This window comes from Myodes glareolus, chromosome 9 (assembly GCF_982192425.1).
Source record: "Myodes glareolus chromosome 9, mMyoGla1.1, whole genome shotgun sequence".
Taxonomy (NCBI): domain Eukaryota; kingdom Metazoa; phylum Chordata; class Mammalia; order Rodentia; family Cricetidae; genus Myodes; species Myodes glareolus.
In genome coordinates this window covers 21,124,579-21,138,246 of record NC_142034.1, presented here as the reverse complement: position 1 = coordinate 21,138,246, position 13,668 = coordinate 21,124,579, and the positions used below count along the sequence as shown (strand labels likewise).

The 13,668-nt window shown below is 41.5% G+C and overlaps 1 protein-coding gene across 9 annotated transcripts in view; it reads right to left on the bottom strand.

Annotated features, from left to right (window-relative positions):
* Brca1 (BRCA1 DNA repair associated) overlaps positions 1-13,668 on the bottom strand; it is a 66,560-nt gene that overhangs the window by 19,754 nt on the left and 33,138 nt on the right. For 7 of the 9 annotated variants that reach the window (XR_015738746.1, XM_048445740.3, XM_048445739.3 and 4 more), the window contains 3 exons: positions 9,639-9,810; positions 4,414-4,543; positions 3,155-3,333 (listed from right to left, as the gene is read on the bottom strand). Coding sequence is in view for 8 of the 9 variants with exons in the window: in XM_048445740.3 (XP_048301697.3) it covers positions 3,155-3,333; positions 4,414-4,543; positions 9,639-9,810 (481 nt within the window). In the remaining variant the exon portion in view is untranslated. The remainder of the gene's footprint in view (positions 1-3,154; positions 3,334-4,413; positions 4,544-9,638; positions 9,811-13,668) is intronic. The other 2 variants (XM_087909952.1, XM_087909953.1) reach the window with 1 other exon arrangement.

Sequence of the window (13,668 nt, the reverse complement as noted above, 5' to 3'; positions counted from 1 at the left end):
GCTAAACACTCGTACACATAAAATAAAAAAATCTTTTTTTTTAAAGATTTATTTATTTATTTATTATGTATACAACATTCTGTCTTCATGTATGCCTGCAGGCCAGAAGAGGGCGCCAGATCTCATTACAGATGGTTGTGAGCCACCATGTGGTTACTGGGAATCGAACTCAGGTCCTCTGGAAGAACAGTTAATACTCTTAACCGCTGAGCCATCTCTCCAGCCCAAAATAAATAAATCTTAAAAGTTGTCCAGGTGGTGGTGGTGGTGTACACTTTTAATCCCAGAATTTAGGGAGGCAGAGGCAGAAAAATCTCTGTGAGCTCGAGGTCAATCTGGTCTACAGAGTGAGTTCCAGGACAGCTAAGATTACACAGAGAACCCCTGTCTCGAAAAACCGGTGTGTGTAGGTTTAGTGATATGTACTGCAACTGTTCAGAATAGTGTAATTTTAGAAATGACTTAAATGTCATTGAGATTGAGTAGGAGATTGAATCTGAGTTGTCAAGCTTGCTCAGACATCTCACTGGCCCACCCATTAGATTTTATGCTTTGAAAACAAATATTGATATGCAAAGATGGTTCTAATGCATTAAAGATGATAGTTAAAAATATTCATTAATACATTTATTGATTTATTTGCTGTGTGTATACTTATTAACATAGCTATTTATTTATTTACTTACTTATACGCCGCAAGTGTGTGTGCATGTGATATAGAATTAAGAGGACAACTTGCAGGGCTTGGTTCTCCCATCCTGTGGGCACCACAGATTGAACTCAGAAGTCATTGGACTCGATGGCAAGTAGCCCTGACCTGATAAGTCATCTTGCCAGTCCAGAAATATTTACTGTAGTCAGACCTGGTGGCATAGTCCTGTAAGTCTAGCTACTCAAGGCCGAAGCAGGAGGATCACAAGTTCAAGGCTTACCAGACTACATGAAAGTTTAAAACTATTTTATTTTAACTGATTAGTTGAAATAGGGTCTTATACATAGCCACTGATGAAACTGGCCTTAAACTCTAGGTGAAGCAACCCTGCATTGGCTACTCAAGTAACTGAGACTACAGACATGTACCACTACATCACATTTGTAACTATATTCTAAAAATAAAAGTCTGAGTAAAATAACTAAAGAAGCTGGGCAGTGTTGGCGCACGCCTTTAATCCCAGCACTTGGGAGGCAGAGACAGGTGATCTCTGTGAGTTTGAGGCCAGCCTGGTCTACAAAGTGAGTTCCAGGGCAGGCTCCAAAGCTACAGAGAAGCTGTCTCAAAAAACCAAAACCAACCAACCAAACACAAAACAACCCCTCAAAAACCCATTTCTTTATAATTTTTGGTGAACGGTCTACTATACAGTCTTCGCAGGCTTGGGGCTCACTACATTAACCAGGTTGGCCTTGAGCTCAGAGAACCTCCTGCCTCAACAGGTGTGTGCCACATGTCCAGCTGAAACAGCAACACTTTATTATTAACTGAGTAGTAAGTAGTAGAGGTAATTTTAAAGACTTTTATTTTATATTTACTATTTTGTCCAACTTGGGAACAGATAATATACAAGACTTCCACGAGGAAAGAAAAAAAGATTAAAATCATAGATAAAACATTACATCTTTCACTTAATCAACAGGTACTACATCTGTGAAACATTTTAAAAAATGTCACTGATCAAGAATATAAGCTAAGCGGGCTGGAGAGATGGCTCAGAGGTTAAAAGCACTGGTTGTTCTCACTGAGGATCTGGGTTTATTCCCAGAACCCACATGGAAGTTCACAACTTTCTGTAACTGCAGTTCAAGGGTACCCATCACCCTCTTCTAGTCTCAGTAGGTACCAGGTAGGCACAAGGTGCACAGATAAACGTGCACAAAATATACATATGCATAACATAAAGTAAATAAAAAAAGAGAAAGAAAAGAAAAAAAGAAAAAGAATTAAGCAATGTAAGAACACAGCCAAACACCACATCTGATACAGATAGTGGTTTTTATGATACTGTATTCTTGAAGATTAATTAAGTCTTTCTTGCCAGGTAGTGGTGACATATAACTTTAATCCCAGCACTCAGGAGGCAGAAGCAGGCGGATCTCTGAGCTCGAGGCCAGCCTGGTCTACAAAGCAAGTTCCAGGGCAGCTAGAGCTGTAATGTAAAGAAACCTTGTCTTGGAAAACGTAACAAGCAAACAAAAACTTTAACTGATTAAAGCTTTGATTTACAAGTCATAAAAATACACCATTTACTGAGTGATTTATGAAACAAAAAAATCATTTATATTCATTAAAAATAGACGACTTCATGTTGTGACTTATTTTCCAGTAAAGAACAGACTTGTAACTTTATTCTAGGATCTTACAATTCTAATAGCTGAAACAAAAACATGTAGATGACAAACCAGACCCTATCATTTTCAAAACTATTAGTAATCCACTATGGACAGACTTACTGAAGGGACGCTAGCCCAGTCAAGCATGTGGCTCTGGCAGGCCTTGCCCTTCTCCCCACTCCCTCTGCCTTGGGAAAACAAATTACATTCCTAAAGCTAGCCACCAAGGTCTATTCCCTTATTTGGCTACTTCCCCCTTCTGAGGCTGACTACCAAGGTCCAGCTCTCAAAGTACTTAAGTCCAGTAATCAGAAGCTCTCTTTGGTTCATGAATTAACACACACAATTAAAATTAAACACCTCACCCTAACACGGGCTTTTCCATTTTACCTTTATAAACCATTATTTGCCTCTATGCCACATCTGTCTCCTCACCATCCAGAGGCAGTCCTTTGTCCCTTTGTGACAAATATCCCTGCCCCCTTTCTTCTTTACCACTGCACCCTATCTCATTCTAACACAGACTGCTCCCTTTTCTCCTCTTAAAATTATATCTGCAAGGTCATTTGCTACTGTTTTTTAGCCTGAGCCAGAAAGCAGCCACTTTAACTTTTCTTTCCTGCAAAGTAAAAGATCTCTCTATAGAAGCAGGTATTTGGGTGTGGTCTGCGCCCAATCTGGGATCCGTGAGACCCTACACTGTTCGGGGTCTCCTACACTTACAGCTGTAATAATTTGCAAGTAAACTCAGATCGCAGTTCAAGTTATTTTTCAAAAGCGCACTTTGCATACAGGATACAGAGTGAAAAAAGTGTTTTTGCATTACCTAGATCTTGCCTTGGCAAGCAAGGTGGTCCAGTTAAATTCTGTGGTTCACATGACTTCTCTGTTTCAACAACCGGAAGGAGCTCCTCTTGAGATGGGCAGTTCCTGTTTTGAAGACTCCCAGAGCGGCTGTGTGCAGAGCACCTACGGCTTGCCAATGGAGATTTAAAAGGGGAAGGCCTGGAGAGATAGATGAAAGAAGTAAACCATCACCACCAATTCGGAAAGGCCTAATCATAACTCCTTGGCAGCCAAAGCATAAGTGAAACATCTCACTGTCAGAGAAATAAGGAATGATCAGCAAAAAAGAGCATACACGACAGCTCAGAGCCTGGATTCATCTGCCTGCCAATACGCCACTGCTGACCTGACTTCTCCCCTTCAGGTTATATTCTGACCTTTAAATGACAACAGGCTCTGAGTGCTCACTTCTCATGCTGTAGCTTAGGCCTTGCACATGCTCAAAAGCCTATATCCAAATAAACAAAGCAATGTGACCCAGGGTTATTTAGCGTCTGTAATTGTGTACACCTACTGCTCGGAAGTCTGATGGAGGGTCACTTCAAGTTTGAGGGCAGCCCAGTCTACACAGTGAGTTCCAGTCAACAAAGGTGACCCTGTCTCAAAAAACAAACTCTCAAACAAAACAACAACAAAAAAGAAAAGAAAAAAAAAATCCCAGGAAGGATGGGATAAACATTATATGCATAAGGGTAAGGCAGAAGCCAGAAATTGACAGAGTATCCAACTTGATTTTTCCTCTACCTTCCTCCTGAGACAGGATAAACAAAGGTCCAACAGCACTAAAGTGTTTCCTGTCTCTGTGTCACCAGAGCTGTGATTACATGCTTGTGTTACTGTTCTTGGCATTTTTTTTGGTATGAGTGTAGGCATGCATGTGGTTGTGCACACAGGTGTGTGTGTATACTTGCTGGGTGGGTGAGTGTGGAGGTCAGAGGATGTCTACCCGTCAGGAGCCTACCTCTATGGCTGTATACCCATCTCTCACTGAATCCAGAGCTCACTGCACCTAGGATCTGCCTGTCTCCATCCCTACCCCAGGAATTCCAGCACAGGTTGTAAGTATGAGCACCAGAAACAACTTTTAAGTGGGTTCTAGGGATCTAGGTCCTTATGTTTGCATGGAAAACAGATTCTGACTGCATCATCCCCCAGCCTCAGGAGTGGAAGGAAAGTTAACAGAAGGAGTTCAATGTGAGCAAAGCTGTCGCTCAGATGCCATAGACTGACATTTCTTACCTCCCCACTCTTGACTCTTTATTGTCACTGATAGAACTATCTGAAGGTTGTGGCTGGAACTTGTCAGCAGAAACATACAATGGATTCCGGCTTCCAGGATTCTCATTAATGTTCTTTGAAGTTAAAATTGCTTTAAATGGACAAGAAAAAAATCTATTTTACTTATTTGTTTTGATGGTCTTAATTTAGGTAAGGATATTGATTTTGTTTTAAAAGTAGCAATCTATGACAATCAAACTGGTTCTTTTCTCTTTTGTGTGTGTGACAGGACTCTCACGATCCTTCCGCCTCCATCTTCGCCCAGATTTTACCGGCATGTGCCAGCACACATGGCAGTGGCAGAACTGCACAGCCAAGGACAACACCGAACCTCTCATCTTCCTGCCTGTATTGCTCAAGGGCAGGGTTCCAGCTGTGTGCCGGCACACCTGATTTTACGTACCAGATTGTACCAAATGCTTCACGCATGTCAGGCAGGCACTCTGCAGCTGAACTATACTCCAAGCCCTCAAACTGTTTTTTAAACAAACATATTAGATAAAATTTTACTGATATAAGCAGTTCAACAATTGCCAGCACCAGGTAGAACGAAATCACAAAATAATCACAAAATAGTAAGAATACGGGAAGGAGCGTTAAGACTTGATAAATGGAGTTCCTCAATCACCACAGGCTGAAAACAAAGCATGCCTTTTTTTTTCCCCCTTTTTTGGCCCTGTATGATAAGAAAGCAAGAATATATAATGTGTTCTTATCTCGGAAGCAAACTGAATTATGCCCAAATCTCCTCTGCTAACAGCAAAGGAAAAGTGTGCTTAGGAAGCATAAGGCACATCTCCTCCTCTGACTTCCATCAAAGACTGCACAGATTCTGGGCTGAAACCTTAGTGCACGCGCATATGTGTGTGTGTGGCGCGGTGAGGGGGGCAGCAAAGAGTCAGATGCAATAACATTTTCAACTACTGGAAAACAAACACAACAAAAAATAAGCCCATAAGCAAAAGCACACTCGCGAGCACACATACATCCTTAAAGTACTGGTTGATAAAGTTGAGTAATATAATGAACTAATAATGAAAGGCACAGAAGTGCAAAAATCACAACAGACCCACGGCAAGGCTCTAGCATGTGCCATTCCCTTTGAGAAAATGGCTTGAAGGAAAAAAAATGAACTCATTCTGGGGATCAGGCTGGCAGTAAACTTACAGAGATCTGCTTACCTCTGCCCTACAAGCCCGGACAGCAGAAGAAATAGTTAAACATCAAAACAATTAAGTGAAAATTAAATTTGTTCCAAAACAAAACTGGAATCTAGGTGTGATAGTACACACTTTTTTCTTTTCCTTCCTTCCTTCCTTCCTTCCTTCCTTCCTTCCTTCCTTCCTTCCTTCCTTCCTTCCTTCCTTTTTTATTGAGACAGCTTTCTCTGTAGCTTTGGAGCCTGTCCTTAGCTCTTGTAGACTAGGCAGGCCTCAAACTCAGAGATCCGCCTGCCTCTGCCTCTCCTGGGATTAAAGGCATAAGCCACCATCGCCCGGCTGATAGTACACACTTTTATCCTAGCACTTAGTAGGAAGAGACAGGGGACTCTGTCCGGGCCAGTCAAGGCTACACAGTCAGAGATCTTTTCTCAAAAAGCGACCGACCACTTTTAACACCAGCCTTTGGGAGAGACAGGAAGACACAGAGTGAGTTACTCCAGGTCAGTAAGGCAAAAACCTGCTAAGAAAACCAAACAACCCCTCCCCCCAACACACACAGACAAACAGGGAACGCAAGCCATTTGTCTCAGCTAATGCCAACTCATTCAGAATTCACAGGGAAGGATCCTAGAACAATTCAAGAAGTGTTTCTAGGAATAAACATACAGCAGCTAGAAAACTTGGATGTATCTGAAAATCACTTCTATCATAATGGGTCATGATCTTACAAATGCTAACGTTTGCTTTCTGAATGACAGGGAACAGTGTGTGTGTGTGTGTGTGTGTGTGTGTGTGTGTGTGTGTGCGCACGCGCCTGTCATGAAAGAAACAAATCTACAGAGAAAGATAATTTATAATAAATATGTATAAATTTGTTCACAAATATTAGGCAGGCTGTGGAATAAACCTTAGACAAATAGGAAGATCTATGCAGAAGAGCAGGACACTGATTTTAAGAGCCCAGGGAAGAAGCTTTTATCATCCTTAAGAATACTCCATCACAGGCTGGGGAGAAGGCTCGGGGATTAAAGCGCTTGCTATGTACATCGGAAGCCCAAAGTTTGGACCCCCAAAATTCACATAAGTGTCATCTGGGCCCGACAGTCACATGCAATTCCAGCCTAGGAAGGCACAGACAAAGGACCCTCAGAGAAGTTGTCTAGGGAGACTTGCCGTAACAGCCAGTTCTAAGGCTGACTGAGAGGCCCTGCTTCAAATGACTAAAGTGGAGACTTTGACACCAACCTCTGGCCTCCGTATACCAATGTACATGTGTGCTCACACATATGCAAACACACAATGAAAATGAAAAAGGAAAAACGAATACTAAATCTTAAAAATAATATAAACTTAGAGGCTAGAGAGATGGCTCAGAATTTAGGAGTAATAGCTGCTCTTCTAGAAGCCCCATGTTCAATTCCCAGCATGCACACGGCAGATTACAACCATCTTCAACTCCAGTTCCCAGGGCACCGGGTGTGCACATGGTGGTAATAAGTATAACTTAATAATGGTAATAAGTATAACTTAAAAAAATTAGTATATAAATTTAAATAGTCACTAGCTAAAAGTAATGTATCAATGTTGGTTTTTCAGCTTTGAGAAAAGAAAATCTAGGAATGTAACTTGGAAGAGTGCGTACCTAGTATTCATGAATCCCTGTGTTCGAGTCCCGGCACTGCATAAAATAAGCATGGTATTGCTCACCCATACATAACCTGAACACTTGGTTAGTCGTGGCAAGTGGTTCAGCAGTTCAAGCTTATTTAGTTACACAGTGGGTTTGAGATCAGCATGAGATATATGAGACCTGTCTCAAAAGAGAGGAGTGTTTGCTGTGGGACAATGGTCTTGTACCCTGTCACTTATATTGTATTGTTTTAATAAAATGCTGAGTGGCCAGTAGCCAGGCAGGAAGTATAGGCAGGGCGATCAGAATAGGAGAATTCTGGGAAGAGGAAAGGCTGAGTCTGCAGTCCTGACCCAGACGGAGAGGAAGCAAGATGAGAATGCCTAGCTGATAAAAAGTACCAAGCTGAGTGGCTAACAGAGACAAGAATTATGAGTTAATGTAAGTTTTAAGAGTTAATAATAAGAAAGCCTGAGCTAATAGGCCAATCAGTTTATAATTAATGGAGGCCTCTGTGTGTTTATTTGGGAGTGAATGGCAGGACAGGGCGAGACAGAAACCTGTCAACAAGGCCTGGCTGGAGAGATGGCTCGGTTGTTAAGAGTGCTTGCTGTGAGACCATAGAGACCTATGTTCTATGCTCGGTGTAGTCTCATGTGTACCTGTTACCCCAGTGTTGGTGGTAAGAGTTGGGGGTGCAAAGACACAAGGTTTGCTGGGCTTTGCTGGCTGCCAGCCTAGCCAAAAAGAATGCAAACTACAAATGTAGAAAAAGACACTACCTCAAGGAGGATACCCAAGTGTGCACACCTGCACACATACATGCACATACACCACACACACATACAGCACATTCAAACAAACGATTACAGTTAACATTAAGGAAACACCAGAAACAAACTGAACTGGTGTAAGAAGCTTCTGGGAATTCACCATACTATCACTGTAGTCTTCTTACCCCTCCTGCATGAGTCTATATTAAAAGTATCTTTTGTTTGTTTGAGACAGGATCTCTCTATGTAGTCCTGTCCTAGATCCCAAAGCTTGCTCTGAAGACCAGGTTGGGCTTGAACTCAGAGACCCTCCTGCATCTGCCTCTCTGAGTGCTGTGATTAAAGGTGTGTACTATCAGGCCCTGACAAAATATCTTTAAAAGGAAAAAGAAATCAGTTTTTTCTTAATGTTTCAGCCTAAGAAGAGAAAAGCTCAAAACTAGAGTTGGCATTGACAGTGAAGCATTTTAGAAAGAAGCCACAAAGAAACATTTTTATTCTTTTCACAAAGAAACATTCTATCTATGGATATTCAGTAGGGGAGGAGGGAGAAACAAACTAACATGTATGTCAAATACGAGGCAGTAGGGTTAGGCAGACACTGACAGCCAGACAGTAACAATTCTTATCTTGTGCATCAGAACTGAAAGTCTCGTCTATTTTCACAATAAAACAGTGACAGTGCCCCAAAGATAACTGTATTGGGGACGGGACTCTGGGCTTCATTATCTGGAGATGAACTAAATGAAGATGCAGTTACAAAGAAAGTGTTTAAGGAAATACATTTTGAAGCAGTGCCATAGCAACAGAGTTCCCAGTTTCCCTTGCATGAGTGACTGCTTCTTTCTGAACACAAAAATATTACAAGGCACAAGTGGAAAACAAGGTCACTATACTGAATATTGAACAGATTTGAGTCCCTAGAAAGAGTCAAAGGAAGGCCTTAGGGCGCCCAGAGGACTGTGGAGGAAGTGCTGGAGGAGGAACTCAGCACGAGGTCAGGTGGGAAGCGAAAACTCTGGGAGGGTTCACTACCATGGTCTGTTCCTAAGCACCAACTCCTCCGCTGGGTGTCCTACTGGACACACAGATTCTCTAAATGAAGACTTCCTGATGCCCGACCCCTCTCGCCACACCTCAAGTGCTGGGATGATAAACACACTCCAGCAAAGCCTGCTCTCCAACTGAAAACTCAAGGCCAGCTCCTGAAAGAGGAGCTCTCTTCCTATAAACGAGAAAACACATAAAATAGGTCTTTGCTTTGTGATCTAACACTATAAGGAGTATATCTCGATGGTTCTTTCTCAAGGCTTTCTGAAATTATGGGGTTCCCTACTACCAACAACAACTAAGGACAAGAACTGTTTCTTTTTCCCATGGGGTCTCCATAGCACCTCCTTGTAGATATCCATGGAATGATATGAATGAATCTTGGGTCCCTTTGAAGGGAACATCACTTGTGAGTAGGGCTAGAAACAAGTCTCCCAATCACTCATAGAGGCGCTCAGGAAGTATGTGCTGAGCAAAGACCACACAATCTCATCCTTATTTTCTGAAGAACAGGGCTACGGAAGGGAAATTTTTTACTTATGGTACTGGCATTTGTTTGGTGTCACAAACCTGTTCCTGACATGTTTTGTTCTGGATTTGGTGGGTCTTCGGGAGAAAGAGGGTCAGCTATGAGAGACGGGGAGTGGTCAGAAGGTTGGTTCCCTTGCTGCTCTAGCACAGCTTCCAGGTGGGCCATTTCCTGTTGTAGCTTTATCAGGTTATCCGTCATGGTAGCCCTCTGCTGTAATACCAAAGGACACAAAGAGTCACACACTTTAAAAGAGATACCATAAAGTAAAAACTGTCACACCAATTAATTTCAGCATAAGAATTGAAATCACCTAGTATGGAGTTATAGATTCTGACTGAATATCTCTTAATCCAACTAGACTCATGTGGTTAATGACCTTGAAATTATTTCAAAATGCTGTAGGAGGGCACATCCTCCAACTCCCCCAAATAGACTTGCTTCATTGTAGCTCAATATTTTCTTTTAAAGATGAAATAAAACAGAAAACAAAACAAAACAAAAAACAGTGACAGTACTTTAGGCTTAAAATTTACAAGACTGTTAACATCTTACATAAGCTATGCTTCAAAGATTTGATATTGTGCCAGGTGGTGGTAGCGCATGCCTTTAATCCGAGTACTCGGGAGGCAGAAACAGGAGGATCTCTGTGAGTTTGAAGCCAGCCTTGTCTACAGAGTGATTTCCAGGATAGCCAGGTCCACACAGAGAAACTCTGTCTCAAAACAAAACCAAACAAACAAATAAAAAATTATGTATACAGACATTTGGCCTGCATATGTACACCTGGAACTCTCAGAGGTCACAAGAAGGCACTATATCCACTAGGAGAGGAGTTGTGAGTCATCACCTGGGACTTTTGTAAGAGCAGCAAGTGTTCATAACTGCCAAGTCATCTCTTCAGCGCCCGATTTGTTTATTATTTTACTTTTAAAAGACTTGTAGCAGAGAGTAGAGGTGCATGATGCTGTGCTCAGCTCCAGATATATTTTGTTTTGAAATGGACAAAGTGTTGAACAATCTCCCCTATGACATCCTAGAAAGCTTGTAACAACAGTTACTATTTTTTTCTTGTCTGATGTGGCCACCTCTCCCCGCCCCTCCCAACAGCCTGGTCTATATAAGGAGTTTCAGGCTAGCCAGGGCTACATAGTGAGACCCTGTCACAAACAATTTAGCAAGTCTAAGGTATTTGACAAGCGAAGAACAAAGGCACATAAGGAAATTTCTAAAATACATGTTTCTTCACGACTTCTAAAAAGAATGCTGATGCTGTTTTTCAGCTTAAAAAGAGAGACAGAATCTGTGTCACCTTCTGTCCCTTTTTTCTGACCCTTGAAAATGTCTTTGTTCTTCATTAAAAACAAGCCACTTTCTTCCTAATCTACACAAAATTCACAGTTCTCAAGAGGATTTCATGACCACCCCCCAAAGTGTACCTGCAGCTTCACAAGGTTCCCACTGCTACTGAGACTGTATTGCTGTCAACATCTGCAGTGATGTGTATGCCACCACGTGGTACCCATGAGTACTGACATCACAGACAGCAGACCAATGCTTTAAAGGCTGACTTGTCCGCACCTACTACCCCATCTAACCTCCAAATGGCCATTAAACACACCAGAAAATCATAAGAAGAAGCAATTGGAGCACTGGGGCAGTGACTTTCTTTTGGGTTTTCCCATAGGAAGGAAACATAACTTAGACATAGTAATTCTACTATAGGCAATTGCTCAACTGCACGAGGAAGCACAGACAGGTGACCAAGTCTGCTTGATTCGAATTCTGAAATAGCTCTTAAAAGAACTCTCTTCTCTAGTTCCAGGACTGACACCAAAGCTACAGAGAAACCCTGTCTCAAAAAACCAAAAGAGAGAAAAAAAAAAAAGCTCTCTTCTTCAGTCCTATTCTCATACTTTAACACAGTTATGATACCACCGAAGTTCCCTAAAAGGCACGTTTATCAAGTCTCCTTTTTCCAAAAGGGCCTTAAGTGGCATAATACAGCTCAGGTAATAAGTTAGTATTTTTTGGACATTAAAAACTGCTAGTCTTTACTGTCCTCAGGACAAAGTTCAAACTCTTAAACAAGCCACCCAAAAATCCGCTCACACCTTGATCTTATCTGCTATTATCTCAGCATTTCCTGTTTTCTAGAGACGAGGGACTAGTCAGTGATCCTTAGACATTCAAGGCTTCTGGATCTTTGCCTCAGCTGCTGCCTCTTTCAAAGCCCAGCTTAGAAGACTGTCTGTCAGGTGAACAGTATGCCTCGTGACTTGGCTCAGGCTGCCAATGCATCAGCATACCCAGGGGAACGCACAACTTCCTAGATGGGAGGAATCGTCCCTTGTTTATTTTGTTTTTAAGATAGGCCTATGATTCTCAGGATAGCGATACTAAGGCTATGGGTGTACAAGTGTGCAATGCCATGCCTGACCCCACTGCCTAGGAGAGAGTAAGTTCTTAGCAAATAGTTAATGCAGAAATGAATGAATGGGAATGAATGAATTAGTGTTTGGGTAACAAAAGGTGGCAGGGTGGGGGGTGGGAGCTGGCAAGATTGGTCAAGTCTAACGACTTGAGTTCCATTCCTGGGACCTGTATGGTGGGAGGAGACAGATCTTGCATCTTCGCCTGCCTGCTGTGGAATATGCATACATATGCACACAATAAGCATCAAAAAGGTACACTAATGATGTCAAGTTAGGCATTATCTATCATCTGTGACTCCTCAGTTCTATATAAACAGAGGGCAAAGACCCCAGTTCAATCATTTTGCTCGTCTGTGCCAGTCCAGATTAAAGTTACCTGTCTTGAATAGTTACTTGATAAAAACACTTTAAAAAAAAATGAATCCTGAACAAATAATAAACATATTTCTGGGAATAAGATCAAAGGTACAAGAAACAACACAGTAGTTTATTGAATGTCAACTATAATACAATGTGGCTGAGACAGATGGGATAAAAACCTGGAACCTAAAAAACAAACAGCCAAGGGACAGAATTAGGTGACAGACATATTGACAGAGCCCACAATCTAAAGCCAGAAAGGATCAGAGGAACTGATCATAGAAGACCTCCTAAGTCTTTCAATCATTCTGATTACTATGGCAATCTTGCAAAAGTAGAGAATTGGGGGGATAAAAAAGGCACAAAATGGACAGTTGTCTCAACGGTTTCTTCCCAACTCCCTCAGGCTTCAGGCCTAGGATTCACTCTGCATGGAAAATGTCTGTCTCTAGGAGCCAAGTCCTCTCCATTTGTTATGCTCACAGCAATGCCCTAGAGTTAAAAGACTTAAATACTGGACACCACCTAGTGTTGGCAAAGGTACAGGAAAGTGGAAACTCCAAATTCTACAGAAGCTAGAAGAAGCACAGACTGGCGTATTTCCTCTAACGAAAAGCATAACGCTTTGTGTCATACATCAAAATCAGAGATGTGGTAAATATCTAGCAATCAGGATGTCTACTAGAGCGATGTGCCTAATAGCAATAGTGCCTCTTAGCCCAGAACCCTCAATAGGCAGCAAAGGGGCAAATATAGTATTATGCACTCAAACAACAGAAAGCTACACAGTTAACTAAAAAGATGTCAGATGTGATAGTGAACTCCTGTTACTCCAGCATTCAGGATGCAGAGGCAGGAAGATCTCAAGTTCAAAATCAGCCTTACATATAACGAAGTGAGACACTGTCTTCTACACAATTCCCGCACAATTAATAAATAAGATTAAAAAGTCACTGACAAATTTTAATGATACAATAAAAGGTAAATCATAATGTAAGTGTATAGAACATTACTGAATTTTTTTTTTTTGATTTTGGAACTCGGAGATTCCACTTGCCTCTGCCTCTGGAGTGCTGGGACCAATGGGGTGTGTTACCACATATGGCTCCTTTTCTGAGTTTTTGAAGACAATAAAAATGTCTTTAGGAATACTATGAGTTCTCAGTTTTATTTAATTTAGTACTTTTTAGGAAAAGAAGAAAAATTATTCACATGCTGGCAGCTAAAAGCACATTTATGCTTTAGGAGAGAAACAAAAGCTACAAAAGGATGATTC